Below are 16619 nucleotides of genomic sequence, written 5' to 3' on the forward strand. Positions count from 1 at the left end.
CGCCACCTGAAGAGTAAGATGGCCACTTATGCATTACCAAAAAGGGCGTGGGCATAGATATAGAGAAGCTTGCTTGTGCTGATTTAGATGCAAATTTAGAAATATTTGCAATAATTCAAATAGAAACACATCTTGCTGTGACCAGGGGACCTCTGTGCTGGTTCAGTCTGCTGCCCAGGTGCTAAGTGTTGGTGGCCAGCTTCAAGGGCTCCCTTGCTCTCACTCCTTGGGGGACTTTGTCTTTAAAGCAGGCAGTCCTTCAAACAGAGGAATGTGCTCTGTAAAGACAGATGCACAGCCACCCTACTGAAGAGGAAGCTGTTGGCCTGCATGCTGCTGTGCTCAGGGCGCTGCCAATGCAGCAGGGCAGAGGGTGGTACTGAGGCTACTAGTTCAGGAGTGCTCTGGTGGAACAAGCAGGCCTGGAGGGTTCCGCTTGATCCTATGAAGCCCCAGGTCCTATAAAGTGTGGCTTGGCAGCCCTGGAAGACCAGGCTACTCTCAGACTGCCCATTCCTGCTTACCAGAGCATCAGATACTCTACTGAGCTACATGCCCTTCCCACCATCATCATCCCAAAGACAGAGAGGCGGGTACTAGACAAGAATGAAACAGATGCTAATTCATCTCATTCTAATGACATCAGAACCATACGGCTGACCTGGATACCATCTCCACTTTAGTGCCACTGATAATAATTCTGACCTAATGTGGAGTTGGAGGAGAGCTTTGCGCATACCATGGAGTAATTGGGTGTTAGAACAAATTAAACCAGAACTGTCACTAGAAGCTAAAATGATGAAACTGAGGTTATCATACTTTGGACACATCATGAGAAGACATTATTCACTAGAAAAGAGAATAATGCTGGAAAAACAGAAGGGAGTAGAAAAAGAGGAAGGCCAAACAAGAGATGGATTGATTCCATAAAGGAAGCCACAGACCTGCACTTACAAGATCTGAACAGGGTGGTTCATGACAGATGCTATTAGAGGTTGCTGATTCATAGGGTCACCTAAGTCGTAATCGACTTGAAGGCACATAACAACAACAAGCTGGTCTTTAGGATTTAGTTGGGGTGGGGTACCCCACTAGAGGCCAGGCACTCCAGGGTAAGTTATGTGTGCTTCTTGAGAATCTCTGCTTGCATTAAAAATACATGGACACACAAGTTTTGAGTTCTTATGGCTGAAAAAGATGCAAGCAATTCCCACTGAAATCACAGTGGATGGAGAACGAGGATCCTCAGAGGTGTGGCTTGCACCATCACTGCATGCTTTTGCATCTCTTTACCCAAGCCTTTGGTTCAGTGGGTGCCTTGCCTCCTCCCTCACTGCTGCTTTCTTAACTCCATTACCGGATAGTTTTGCAGTTTTATCTGATGATTTTAATGATAGCTTGTTCCAGTTCTAACTATGGTACTTCTACTTGTACTGTGGTAATTTGGAACTCGCGCTGGGACCATTTGGTGAAGAGTGGGCTATAAGAACAAACAACAAATACAAATAAACAGGAGGGGCTCTTTAGATTTTCAGTGTCGATAGCGCACTTGCGGTAGTAAACGGTCTCTTCCTGTACAAGCAAATTACTAGTAGTTATCAAGGATCACGGTGGTAAGTTCTCTTCCAGTGTCAAATCTGGTTAGCCACTGTGAGAGCAGGATGTTGGACCAGATGAGCCTTTGGCCTGATCCAGCTGCAGGGCTCTTCTTCTGTTCTTACCACTAAGTCACTTACATCCCACTAGGCACATGCAGCGTTTTTGTTTTTGAGGCAAGCAACCCACCCGAAGCAACAGGAGAAGAGCAGCACTGACACCAGGCCCAGGTTTTCCTTGAATGGAATCTTGGGTTTCTTCCTCACTGACCCTTTTCTTGGGAAATGCCATCCTTGATTCACTCACTTTTGTATGGAGCATTCAGATGTAGTCTTCAACTAAACTGAATTCCAGTATTTTCACACCTGAATTATGGTAATTGGTCGGGGTTAATAAAACATAACTGCAGTGCCTCTTACTCCAGTGTGGAGAGGAAAAGTGCCATTCAGACTTTTCAGGGCTCCTGTGCCTCTCGTTAAAAGGGCCCCATTTACAGGTTCTGCCCATTTTATTTATTAATTTAAGACATTTCTCTACCACTTGATTGCATTTCTAAGTGGTGTACATAAAAACAAGCCAAATGAAACAATAAAAATCATAATAAAACCAAAAACTACCTTAAAATGCCTGCTGGAACAAGAAAATCTTAAGTTTCACTGAGAATTATTTATTTATCTGTTGCATCTGTATACTGCCCAATAGCCGAAGCTCTCTGTGCGGTTTACAACAATTAAAAACATTAAAAACAAATGTACAAATTTAAAAACACATGCTAAAATGCCTGGGAGGAGAGGAAAATCTTGACCTGCCGCCGAAAAGGTAACAATGTTGGTGCCAGGCACACGTCATCAGGGAGATCATTCCATAATTTGGGGGCCACCACTGAGAAGGCCCTCTCCCTTGTTGCCACCCTCCCAGCTTCCCTTGGAGTAGGCACGCGGAGGAGGGCCTTAGATGTTGAGCGTAGTGTACGGGTGGGTTCGTGTTGGGAGAGGTGTTCCATCAGGTAATGTGGTCCCAAGCCATGTAAGGCTCTACAGGTTAAAATCAGCACTTTGAATCAAGTTCGGAAACATACAGACAGCCAATGCAAGCGGGCCAGAATCAGTTTTATATGTTTGAACCGTCTGATCCCTGTTACCAATCTGGCTGCTGCATTTTGCACAAGCTGAAGTTTCCGAACTGTCTTCAAAGGCAGCCCCACATAGCATTGCAGTAATCTAACTTGGAGGTTACCAGAGCATGGACAACTGAAGCCAGGTTATCCCTGTCCAGATAGGGGCGTAGCTGGGCCACCAACCAAAGTTGGTAGAAGGCACTCCGTGCCACCGAGCCTACCTGAGCCTCAAGTGACAGAGATGGTTCTGGGAGAACCCCCAAGCTACGAACCTGCTCCTTCAGGGGGAGTGCAACCCCATCCAGAACAGGTTGGACATCCACCATCCGGTCAGAAGAACCACCACTAGCAGCATCTCAGTCTTGTCTGGATTGAGCCTCAGTTTATTAGCCCTCATCCAGTTCATTGTCACAGCCAGGCACTGGTTCAGCACATTGACAGCCTCACCTGAAGAAGATGAAAAGGAGAAATAGAGCTGTGTGTCATCAGCATACTGATGGCAACGCACTCCAAAGCTCCAGATGACCGCACCCAGCGGTTTCATGTAGATGTTGAACAGCATGGGGGACAGAGCTGACCCCTGCAGAACCCCATACTGGAGAGTACAGGGTGCTGAGCAATGTTCCGCAAGCACCACCTTCTGGAGGCGACCTGTCAAGTAGGAGTGGAACCACCGCAATGGAGTCCCTCCCACTCTCAACTCAGCTAGTCTCCCCAGAAGGATACCATGGTCGATGGTATCAAAAGCCGCTGAAAGATCAAGGAGAATCAACAGAGTCACACTCCCTGTCTCTCTCCCGACAGAAGTCATCATACAGGGTGACCAAGGCTGTTTCTGTGCCAAAACCAGGCCTGAAACCCAACTGAAATGGATCCAGATAATCGGTCTCATCCAAGAGTGTCTGGAGCTGGCCTGCCACCACTCATTCAAGGACCTTGCCCAGGAATGGAACACTTGCTACCGGCCTATAGTTATTAAGATTTTCTGGGTCCAGAATTGAGAATGTTTCTACATGGGCTCTTTATTGTGCAAAGCAAAACAAAAGTCATAGCCACAAGCAATACAACACGAGTATCTCAGGGAAAATGTAAATTAAATGCATGTATTTGTTTTTACAGGTGGGGGGGATTAGTGACATATAGCTGCTTAATTGCCCCTTGCTCCTCATTGTCCCAATGTCAGTTTTTGTTCCCACAGTGAGGAAAGCATTGTGGAATAACTCTGATTCTTGAACTCACAACCTTTGGGAGCAGTCAGGGATAGGGGAGATAGCGGCTGGTGGCTCCATTCCTAAACCTAGAGCAGATTCCCCTGCTCCACTGACATGGAACCACCAGCAGCCACCGCCCTTCAGTTGCCTCCCCTCCACCATCATGTCAGACCCTCAGGCCTCCAGAATGGTTTACCTTTGTTTTAATGTACTAAAACTTCTAATGTAGATGTTTTCATCCATCCAACAGAAGGAAAAGGAGGAGGGAAAAAAATAAAGTTTCAAATAATGACTGTAATAAATGAAGGTAATTAATTGTAGTTTGTTCCTTAACTGTCTAGTCAGCTTAATTTTACCTTTTCATCTAATAATGAGAAAATAATTTTTGTGCTCTGAGGGTTAATGATATGTAACTGCAAGAGCTGCTAATTGCATGTTGCAAACTATTCATCAGAATCCCCATCTGTGCTACTTGATTATGTTTGCTAAATTATTGCTTTGAATTATCTTTCATAAAGCAACTTTTGTAATTAGCAGGGTTCTGGCTTTGCTCTTTTCTTCATCTGCAAGGAGACTCAAAAACTTTGGCCATTTCAAGCTGTCGCCGCTCCACTCCCGTCACGGGCAGCCTTTTGTCTTCTCAGTGATGGAAAATTAAAGTCAGGTTTTTATTTATTTAATCAGGTTAGAAAAAAGAAAAGCTGTTCCCTCTCTCCTGTCCAACCTCCTCCTCAGCAGAGGGGGCATTTATTCCTCTCCCACCCCCGGGCACCACTGGGAGTTACCACAGGTCGACACTCACCAGCGAGGTCACTGAGCTAAGGGGTGCTGCCCTTCTCCTGTCCACTTTCTTGGAAAGGGTGGCCCATGGTGCACTGGAAGAGCGTAGGCCTAACAGGCAAAAGCTCCCGGATCCAATTCTCAGCATCTCTGAGTAAAGGATCTCAGCTGGCAGGGTGGGAAAGGGTCCTTGCCTCAGATTTCAGAGAGCTGCTGCCAGTCAGAGCAGACCAAACTGCCCTAAATGTTCCCACCCTGGGCTCCTACTGGGAGAAAGGGCGGGATATAGAGCAAATAAATAAATAATGGGTTTATTGATCTGACTCAGTATGAGGGAGCATTGTATATTCAAGGCTGACTCTCATTCCACCCGCCCCTGCAAATGGAAGCATAGGCACATTGGAATCAGACCAACAGTCCTTCTAGCCAGTACTGTCTGCACTGACTGGCAGCAGCTCTACAAGGTTTCAGGCAGGGGTCTTTCACAGGCCTACCTGGCAATGCCCTTGGGGATTGAACCTGTTGCCTTCTGCATGTAAAGCAGATGCTCTACTACAAAGCTATGGCCCTTCCCTCTGTACATCTCTGTGGAATTTTCTGTGTGCTCATGTCACTTCCCATTCCTTCCTTCCCAGTTAAGAAGAGGCCCCTCTGGTGGCTTTTGTTTTGTCCTGGAAGCCCCCAAATCCTCTCCCTTTTCAGCTGCCCACATTCCAAAGAAGTTATAAAGACACTGCTTTGCACTTAAAGCATCGCACATATGAAAACTTATCAGAAGTTAACCCATCTTCCACAATGATGGAATCCACGCCCAAAATACTATCTGACAGGACAGTGGCCAATATGCACAGTTATGAGTTCTTTGGAAGTGTGAGGAACTGATTTAACAGAGTGGTCACTAATTTAAATAGTGACAGACTTTTAATTCCCCCTCCCTTAATTATATCTTAGGTTGTTGCTGTTATATATGTATGACATTTTACAGTTGAACCTGAGATAAGTAGGTAATAACTTATGTTGTGAGACTTTGTATTTCACTGAGTATTTCTCATTATAATTGCTTTAATTTTTTATATTGTATAGGTATTACATTAAGTATTGATATTGTTTCTTCCATTCTGTGTTGTAAACCACCCTGGGGTCTCTTGACGAAGGGTGGTATACATATATGGAATAAAATAAATAAATAAATAAATGATGTTTCCCCCACTGCTGAAAGAATTGCACTGGCTGCCCTACTGGGCTAAGTTCAAGGAGCTATTTTGGTGTATAAAGCCCTATGCAGCTTGCAACCGGGATACCTGAAAGATTGTCTTACCCCTTATATACCCAGTCGATCACTGTGCACTGCAGGTGAAGGCCTCCTGCAGATACCATCTCATCTGAAGGTCCATTCTGCACAACACAGGAAGCAGACCTTTAGTACTGTGGCACCTCCCCTTAAATATTAGACAGGGGCCATCTCTGTAGTCTTTTCAGAACCTATTGAAGGCCTTCCTCTTTCAACAAGCCTTTTAAGTAGAGACCTTATCCCAATCTGAATCTGTGTTAGAATTGTTTTTAGGGTTTGTTTTAAAGATTTATTTTAAAGATATTTTAAAGATTTCTTTTTAAAGGTATTCCAGATATGTTTTTAGAGTTTTTGTTTGCCTCCCTGTGCTCCTTCTGGGAGGAAGGGTGGGATAACAACAACAACAAAAACAACAATAAAGAAGAAGAAGAAGAAGAAGAGGAAGAAGAAGAAGAAGAAGAAGAAGAAGAAGACAACGGCGACAACTGCAGCCCTCCATATGTTGCTTGACTATAACTCAGCCATGTTGGCTGGGGCTGATGGGAGATGGAGTCTAGCAACATTTGGAGGGCACCATATTGGCTATCCCTGATCTTCACTGACCAACTGCAGCTCTCCAAGGTTTCACACTGGAGTCTTTCCCAGCCACACTTGGAGATCTCAAGGACTGAAGCTAGGACCTTCTGTGAACAAAGCCATGTCCCCACCCCTGGTAATAGAGCACCATCAACATACATGACACTTTACATGCTCCCTGCCCCCAAAGGCTTATGGGCTGTACCTCAAGCACCCAGATCTAGCAGTTGGCCTCAGGCACTTGGAGGCTGGGAAACACACAATTCCTATTTGGGTTTAGATATAGCAGCCGGTGGTCCTGGCCTAGCCTTGAAAGGCCATAATGCTCCCAAGCCCTTGCCTACTGTTGATGGATCAGGATCGCATTGTGGGATCACAGGCTCCCTCCTGTTCAGTTCTGTGGGCTCTTGAGGCTCACAGAGCAAGCCGGCAGTGCCCAGGCACAAGTCAAGCTTACGGAACCTTGGACAGCTCCAAGAGATGTTGTCTCTGCAGGGAGCTAGTGCTAACTGAAGACTTATGTGGGCCAATCAGGCCTTTAGTGTGGAAGGTTCCATTCCCCTGGAGGAGCTGGTTAGCTAGTTAAAGAGCCCTTGCCTTATTTTGTAGCCTTTGGCTTCTACAGGGCTGGGGAGAGACAGAGGAACTGCAGGGGGGGACATCTCCTGAGTCAGGATAGCGGCAAGTCTGCATCTTTTGGATAAGAGGGCCCTGAATAAGAGCATAAGAAGAGCCTGCTGGATCAGGCCAGTGGCCCATCTAGTCCAGCATCCTGTTCTCACAGTGGCCAACCAGGTGCCTGGGAGAAGCCCACAAGCAGGACCAGAGTGCAAGAACACTCTCCCCTCCTGAGGCTTCCGGCAACTGGTTTTCAGAAGCATACTCCCTCTGACTAGGGTGGCAGAGCACAGCCATCATGGCTAGTAGCCATTGATAGCCCTGTCCTCCATGAATTTGTCTAATCTTCTTTTAAAGCCAACCAAGCTTTTAAAGCCATCCAATAAGGCATTGGTGGTTGGCCCTGGGAAAGTAGCCTGAACTTTATCCTCATCCAAGTCCTCTTCTGCACACTGTAAACTCTCCGGATTGTGGGTTACGTCACCTCCCCTCTCTGAGACAACCACTTGGCATTAGGAACTGCCCACACCATCTACCACATCCCTCATCCTCTCCCAGAGGATCTAATGATATCTGTTGGAAAAACAGGCAGTATTTAAAACAACTGGAAATATATTCCTATTGTTATCATTCTCTTTTATGTGTTTATGCCGAGCATTTCAGAATGAATCAATACTGGATTGCCTTATAAATAAATAAGCATATCAGTAAAAACTGGGTAATAAAATGAAATGATGAAAAATATGGAAATCAGCCCACATTTGTGTAAATCCAGTTATTGTTTACTTTAATATTTTTCCTTATGCTGTTATGTTGTTCCAAAGAGACAGATTTAAAAGTAACGCAAAGCTCGCAAGATGACAGCCTCTAATGTGTTGTTGCCGAGTGCCAGAGTCTCTCTGGGGGTTTCAAGCTAAGCGGGGTAGAAGCTGCACAGAAGACAGAACACCTTCTCCTCTTCCTTTTCCTCACCCGCAAAAGAATAATGAACATTTTAGGGACGTTCAAAAGTGTGATATTTCTACAGTGCCTACTTTCTGCACCACCACCTTGGAGGAATTTAAATCTCACAGAGCCATGGCTGCACCTAAAGCTGGAACAGATCTTATATCCACACCCCAGAAAGCCTGGATGAAGGAAGGAAGCCAACAAAAGCCATTCTTATGGTACATCTAAACAGAAGGAAGATCCTCCGTGGCGCAGAGTGGTAAGCGGTGGTAACGCAGCCAAAGCTCTGCTCACGGCTAGAGTTCAATTCCAACGAAAGGAGGAAGTTGAATCTCCAGTAAAAGGGGTTGTCCACTTAGCCTTCCATCCATCCGTGGTCAGTAAAATGAGTACCCGGCATATGCCGGGGGGTAAAGAAAGGCCAGGGAAGGAACTGGCAATCCCACCCCATATATACGGTCTGCCTAGTAAACGTCGCAAGACGTCACCCTAAGAGTTGGAAACGACTCGCACTACAAGTGCGGGGACACCTTTACCTTTAAACAGAAGGAGGAGTTGGAATCTGGAGCCACAAAGATTTTCAAGGAGGAAAAAAATTAAAACACCCCAATCAGCAAAGTCATGTGCAATGCACCGTATGCATTCTCGCACACATATTTTAACAGAGGAAGTACTGTAAATCTGCATTCTCATGTGGCCTTGTCTTCTCCCACTGCAACAAAAAAAGTCATCTCACTTGCATGGAATAACTCTTCCTATGTCCTAGACTCCTGTGTCCAGAACAAATCATCAAGCTGACTTGTTTTAAAAATCCAACCAGGTCTTGAACCAGAGACTCTGGCAGTGGGACCCGTGCACTTGTAGCACCATGGTAGCTTGTTGGAGAAGAGAGCTGCTGGCCTGCAGTGCTGTTTCCACCAGAGGGCAGTATTGCTGGAATCAACTCAGCGGAGGTTAGGTGAGACAATGGACCAATAGGGTTCCACCTGGTCCTATAAATCAGTGGTCACTATGGCGACCCATAAGTCCAAATTTCCTTGCTATGGTGACCCATCAATTTATTGTCACATGAACCTCAGGTCTTTGGCAGCTGTCGGTTTCATGCATTTTAGGTCCAAGTTTGTCTACTTTAAAGTTTGAGGCCTTCAAACAAAAATTTACTTAACCCCAGAGAGAGGTTCCCATGTGTTAAAATGTAAGACTCGAGCCTTTCCAACATTTGGTCAAAGTGTCAACACAGCATTATAATATGCCAACAAAACAAAAAGCTGTAAGATGTATCCATCATACCAGTTACGGACTACAAGCAATAATTATTTTGGATTTACTTATAAAGCCTGTGATCCACTTGCACAGGCTTCCCAATCCACAGGTTGGGAAACGCTGCTATAAAGATTCTGGCCTGCCTCCTCCACTTGAGCAACTCATCACTCAGGTACAGATGAGGCCACTTGCAGACTCTACCTGCTTGCTGGCTGACTAGCTTGACAGCCCACCTGCTTTCCAGCTCAGCTACCCAACTGTCTGTAGACTTAATGCCATGTCTTGTGCCACAGTCCCCAAGACTCTTCAGGAGCACCGTCTTGAGTATAGCAATCAAGTTTGCACAGGAAGGGCTCCACAAGTGTGGAAACTGCCTCATTTTCCAGAAGATGTGTCCAAGCCTTTTTGGGAAGATTTTCCATGACACATCAAGTTGTGAACTATACTTGTTGGTAAAACACTCATAAGAGAGTTTGAACAAACTGAAATCCATGGATATATTGGAGCACAATATGACTTCATCTTGGCAGAAACATATTAAATAAGTGATACGAATTGCCCTCACAGTTCCTCAGAGGAACTAACATAATGCACTGATGACAGGGCCATTTTGGATTGCAAGTGGAAAGCATGTTTAATGAGAACAGAGAGGTGTATACAGCGTCCTGTTGGTCCAAGAGCCACATCTTCTTGAGTCAAGGTTTAGGTTAGGCTGAATCAATCTCACCCCCTCCCCTGTTCTTCCAGGAAGTATTGTACCACTTCCATTCTGCTGTTTGTACAAACTCCTCCAGAGATATACATTTCAGCAGATGTAGTATAGATCTACATAGCAGCCTTCCTCAGCCTGGTGCCAGTGGGCAGCTGGTGACTCCATATCAGCAGGGCAGTGGAATCTGCTCTGGGTTTCAGTCTGAACTTTCAAGGAGCTGTCCAAGGTGCTGACGTACACGTTCGGACTAAACCCTAGAGCAGATTCCACTGCCCCACTTATATGGAGCCACCAGCCATTACTGCCTGGTGCTCTTCCGACATTTGTAGTTTCCAACTCCCATCAGCCCTAACCAGGAAGGTCAATGGTCAGGGATCATGGGAGGTGTAGTCCAACAACATATGGAGGGCACCACGCTGGCTACCAGCTTGAGGTGACACCTAAAACCTGAAGCAACCTTCGGGCTTTGAATCTGTTGTTGTGTTCCCCCTCTGTGTTTTTGTAGTTTTTTGCACCCTGCTTCTGTTTTGTGTCCCTCAAGTTGGTTACAGATGCCTCCACATTGGCTAAAAAGTACCTTGGGCATAGGCAGCTTCTTACCTCTGCCTGGAAGCTTTTCAAGACAGGAGCCACCATATCACGCACCTCCTGCAAGAGAGAAAAGCGTGGAAGCTCTCAATTAGTCTAAGTGCCCTGGCATTGGGGCTCTTGCTAGCCCAGCTCTCAAAAATCTGGATTTCTTCCTCATACTAGGCTGGGCTGCCACCTAATTAAAAGAAATCCTTCTCTTGATTAATTGAACGTGTTTCAAATCAACTAATTAACTGATTGCATTTGCATATTGATAAGAACAATAATGCTGAACGGGATGGGTGGGTGCCCATATGAAAACCAGGGGTGGCCAACTTTTTTATGCATTCATCCTTGGCCAACCCTCTGGAGACTGCAGGGCAGTGGTGGGCATGGCCACCCACACTCTCTTGTGAACACACCAGAGCTTGGAAAAGTTACTTTTTTAAACTACAGCTCCCATCAGCCCCAGCCAGCATGGACACTGGAATGGGCTGATGGGAGTTGTAGTTCAAAAAAGTAACTTTTCCAAACCCTGGAACACACCCAGGTGCACATCTCCGGTTCTGAATTATCAGTGAAGATCGACTGAGGGGGAAGGGGATATAGCTCCCTCTCCTTTCATCAAATTATCTGTCTAATGATAGGGGAAAGAGCAATTTGCATCCCCATCAAGACGCTGGGCTCAGTCCTCCCCTGCACCATGTCTACTTTAATCCCCCCCCCAGTTTTTGTTCATACTACCGAAATCACGAGGCCAGAAAAATGTGCTTGGGGGGAGGGGCTGGATCAGAAGGTTAACTCCCTTTATTTTAGGTGACACATTTATTTATTTATTTATTATAAATATATTTGTATAGCACTATTTTATTAATTAATTAATTGATCGATTGATTGATATCCCGCCCTTCCTCCCAGCAGAAGCCCAGGGTGGCAAACAGAAACACTAAAAACACTTTGAAACATCATAAAAGCAGACCTTAAAATACATTAAAACAAAACAACGTTAAAAACATTTTTTTAAAAAAAGCTTATTTCATTTTAAAATATCAAAGTGGTTTACAACAAGTTAAAAACAAAACAAAGCAAAAAATCAGTACAGTAAAAACATTAAAAATACAATAAAAACAAAGGTCAACAATTGCTTTATACTGAGTCAGACCACTGGTCCACCTAGCTCAATACTGTCTACACTGACTGGCAGCGGCTCTCCAGGGTTTCCGTCAGGGGACATTCTCATCCCTACCTGGAGACACCAAGGATTGAACCTGGGGCCTTCTGCATGCAAGGCAGATGCTCCACCCCTGAGCTAAGGCCCTTCCCCATTACAGCAGAGACCATCTTGGAAGAAGCTTTCCTGTGTGCTGTGTGGGTGAGCAATATCCTGCTGACCTATGAAAGGTCCCTTTTAAATCTATATAAAGATTTTAGCCAGTTCATTATAAATCCACGAAGTGTTTGCAGCCTTAAGTTGAGGTTGTGTGTTCCCATAAAAACTGACATGGGCTTTTGAGCATTTTCCTTCTGTGAAATGGGTATTTTGTGGAGCCCGCAGTGATTTCTTAGATTTTGAAATGTGCTCTTGAGCCCAAAAGAGGTTGGGGACCCCTGTTCTAGTCCTTATAAAGAAAAGCTTCATAATTGGGAATCTGCTCCCCCATGGCTCACTAATAATATTGCTGACATTCATATATGCAAGTTTTTGAAGCATTTTGCATGCATTTTTTAAATCTTACAACAACCCTGCAGAGTCAGTCAGTTTGATCCCCCCCCGCCCCCAATTACTGTTGAGACGTCTGAAGCTGAGAGAGAGTCACTTGCCTAAGGTGTTCTGATGAATTCAGGGCTGAGGTGATGAACCAGAGGCTTCCCTGTTTGCAGCTCATGCTTTTAGGCGGCAATCCATTTGCCAGTTACCTGACAGTAAGCCCTGCTGAACTCAACAGGGCTTGCTTTTAGACACTATGGGTTCAAAACAAATGCTAGTCCCTTATTTTAATTTTTTTTATATAAAGGTAAATATTATTGTATGAATACAATGAAACAAGTTGAAAACATAGGAGGCAGCCTGTTTTTTGCATTCCGGCTGTTCTGCCAAGATTCCCTTTCTCCCCAACACCCCCACTCCCGGGCAGCCTCACCGCAAAATTTGTCGCCGTGGGCCAGCATGGGACACTTACGTTGCCCATAACTCTCGCTCCTTTTCCAAATACTTCTCCTTTGCATCAACCAGACATTGACATAAGCAGATGCAAGAGATCTGAGCCTCCTGGGTGCAACCGTCCCTTGTCCCAAGTCAGCAACAGCCATGTTTTGATTTCAGCAAGAACATTGGCTCCACCGATCCACAGACATGCTTGCAAGCCAAGAGATCTGTGCAAAGCCTGCTTTTACCTAGAGGGGCTCTGGCATAGGCCCCTACCCCTTAGCATGAGGCTGCAGTTTGCCCTGAAGTAAGCCAAGACCAATGCAGATAGTGAGTGAGCAACTAGGGGGACATCATAAAGGGTGGTGGCAGCTCAGCCAACGCCTCTGTGGCTGTTCCCGCTGGGTCTGAAAAGCCCTTTGCCAATGTGTGAACAGCAAAGATACATGCTCATGGGGGCAGGGGATTCAGGGTCGGAAGGAATGTTGGGGGCCAGGCGAGCAGAACCTAAGGCCAGGCTGAGTCCCTGGGACGCCAGCTGCCATCCTCTCCTCTTAAGAGCCAAGAGTTGTGAAAGATGTTCTCAGACAGGGAGTAGGTGCGGGTGGAACCAAAGGGAGCCTGGCCCCCTTACCTTGCATGACATGGAGCTACTGTTTTTAGAAGGCCACCAGGGGCACACTTTGGCTGAAATCAAGGAGATTCACGGGGTAGGGTTTGTGGATTTCACTGTGCGGCTCCTTACTTACTTGCCTCCCCCCCCCATTAATTTAAGAACTGGAGGGTACTTTTCATAGAAGTCATTTATTACCTTAGCAATGTAAGGTGCTGCAAATCCCCTACCCTCACCTTCAGTCATCTTAATTTAGATACAAGCTAGGAACTTAATTAGAGACTGGCATGAGGCAGCGTCAGGAGGGGAGGAAAGCCCTCAACTGTCAAACTGACTAAAACAACATTTATTTTGGGGAGAGAAAAAGAACAGCAATGAAAACAAAAACAGCAAGAAAGTGGCATCCCATCTGCTCAGAGAGGCGGGTGCCAGAACTCCTGCTACAAGGCCAGCATTTTGCTTGTTATAAATAAGTTGATGGGGTTGGGGGAAAGCACTTGTTGAAGGAAGGGACACTTTGTGGTGTGGTGAAGCACCCCCCTCCCCCAATTCTGACAGGCAGGGCCAGGTCAAGACATTCTGCTGCCCGTTTGCAAAGGACGATGCCTTCCCAGGGCATGTGCAGTAGCCAACTAGACTAGCAGCTAAATCTAACTTCCATACTCATAATGGGACAGCATCCTCCATGGTCACTGAAAGAGTGAAGGGCAGCCTGTGTGGACACACCTGCAGACCTGGCACAAGCAGGCAGCCTGGTTGGGCACTGGCAGAGGCCCCCTGCAGCTGACAGGGGCCCTGCTGCTGGGACTGGGCAGGTGTAGCTCTTGCTCCCCAATCTGTGCTACCATCGGGTTGTGGAGCATGTGTCCAGCAACCCAATGCTGGTGCAGATCACAGAATGAGAGCCAGCTTCCCAGGCAACACCCCTGTTGCTGTGGGCCGGCTGCTCCATGTCCAGCGTCGCACGCACGCTTGCCATCTTAGGTGATGGCAGGCATGCACACACAGCGCTCTAACACAATGACACTGCCGGTCTGCCGCCACCTTCGATGGCTCGCTGCAGTCTGGTGCTGGCCTTGCACACCTGGCCTGGTTCTCCCAAAATCTGGCTGCCACTGCTCCATCTCCTGGCTGCTCAGCATCTATTGCCTGGGGCAGTTGCCTCACTCTGCCTGATGCTAGGGCTGGCGCAGCTGATAGGCCTTGAAGGCTACACGCACTGCCCTCCCTCTCTCTCACATGGACCACCCAGAGCTTTTCAGGATCAGGACCCTGGGCCCTGCACTACTGGAGGCTGTCGTAATAAGCAATAATTGGACATTTTGGGTCATAATTTGTCTTTGTGGCTAATTACCTTATTCTTCCCTTGTTAGTCACTCAAGTTTGTAAAAAAAAATGAAATAAAATAGATGTGCGCACGCACACACACACAAAGCCATCCAAACAGGAGAGGGGAGGGAACTATGCCTACCCGCCGAGTTAATTCTAGAATAGCAAATATACTGTACCTCAGGTACATTTTTCTTAAATTCCCGGCTGAGTTCAATTAAATGTTTATGAGAATGTTCGCTTTCTTCCTGCCGCGCTGCCAGTTCGGAAGCAACGGAATTAAGCTCCTTCTGGAAGAAAACCAAACCAAAACAGAACGCACACACAGAGATAAAGGGAGAGAAAGAAAGAGATGAGTTGAGGTATTTGACTCCTTGCATATCATACACAGCATTTTCCGAAGCAAGCTATTTTCCACAACTGATCTGATAGTCAAAAGAGGGCCATTGTGAGTTTACACGGCTTTGGCACTTGTCGGTGATGGGACCACGCATCCTGTGACAATACCTTTTAAATATAGGAGACAGAGACACTCAGCACTTGGGGCCAGAGTTCTCTCTCCCCCCCACCCCGCCCAAGAACTGACAGCGATTGTGAAGGAGTGTTGCTTGCGGTGTATACACTCGCCCATTGTTCAAAAAAACAAAACAAAAAACTCAAGGTGGCTCAGAGTACAAAAACAAAAAACAATTCCAGACTCCCGATAAACACAACAGCGGCACAAGCACAAAAATTGACTTCCATTCCATGAACACCGTGTTCCTAAAAGCAACTATTCTAAGGGACTCGGCTGGGGTGAATATGGGTTGTTCCCCTACACCACTGTTATTCAGTGTTGGGACCCCAGAGGTTGGACTACAACTCCCATCATCCTTGGCCATTGGCTAAGCTGGCTGGGGTCGATGGGAGTAGTAGTCTGCCAACATCCAGGAACCAAAGTTGAAGAACACTGCCCGACGGCCACAACAAAATCCATACTGATTTTGTGTATGTGGGTATGGGCCCCATGTTCAATTTCAGGCCTCTTGTAACCAGACATTGATTTCTTTCCCAACTACAGAGGGTGTCATGGTTGCATCCATTGGGAACTGTGACGGCGATGTTGCAGCGTGCTTGCACACTCTGGTTAAAGTGAAGACTGATGGGCAAGCACTCCTTCCTTACCCAGCACTCCAGTGCTGTTGGTGGAAGATGGGGCTGGCTATTCATCTAAAGCACAAACCAATACATGTCTACTCAGAAGGAAGTCCCATTGAACTAATGTGACTTTCTTCCAGGGTAGGGTAGGGTAAAGAGATACAGTTGGTATAGCACAGTGGGGAGGAGAGCCTGGCTGGGAGTCCAGAGTCTGGGAGTTCAAATCCCCGCTCGTGTCTCCTGGGTGTCAAGGGCCAGCTAAAGATCACCCCCAGAGTGCCCTGCCACCTGTGCAGCCGTGGGCAAGCTGCATAGTCCCAAGGAGCCCCCAGCTGGCAGTTGCGGACAAGGAAGGGGCTGGCTTGTGCAGCTGTGGCAAGCTGAGCAGGCCCTAGCCAGCTGTGGAGGACTAGCCTCAGAGGGAGGCAATGGTAAACCACCTCTGAATACCGCTTACCATGAAATCCCTATTCATAGGGTCGCCATAAGTCGGCATCAACTTGAAGGCAGTCCATTTCCATTCCCTCCCACAGAGATGCGTTTGGCACCATCATTAGATGGTTTCCACACCACTTTACCCTGCCCTTTGACACCTGAAATATGTGTTTTCAGGACCCACCCTATTCCAGTAATTTGTTTTAACTCTTTTTAATTTTGAATTGTTGTAACCTGCCCTGGGACCTGCTGCTGAAGGCTGGGTAATAAATAAATT

At 46.4% G+C, this 16619-nt stretch overlaps 1 protein-coding gene across 1 annotated transcript in view; it reads right to left on the reverse strand.

The window, feature by feature from the left end:
• Positions 1–16619, reverse strand: part of CUX2 (cut like homeobox 2) — a 274563-nt gene that overhangs the window by 85327 nt on the left and 172617 nt on the right. The window contains exons 2-3 of the mRNA XM_061603094.1: positions 14950–15060; positions 10713–10760 (exon numbers count right to left, since the gene is read on the reverse strand). Coding sequence (XP_061459078.1) covers positions 10713–10760; positions 14950–15060 — 159 coding nt within the window. The remainder of the gene's footprint in view (positions 1–10712; positions 10761–14949; positions 15061–16619) is intronic.

The sequence above is a fragment of the Rhineura floridana genome, chromosome 19, assembly GCF_030035675.1.
Source record: "Rhineura floridana isolate rRhiFlo1 chromosome 19, rRhiFlo1.hap2, whole genome shotgun sequence".
NCBI classification, from domain to species: Eukaryota; Metazoa; Chordata; class Lepidosauria; order Squamata; family Rhineuridae; genus Rhineura; species Rhineura floridana.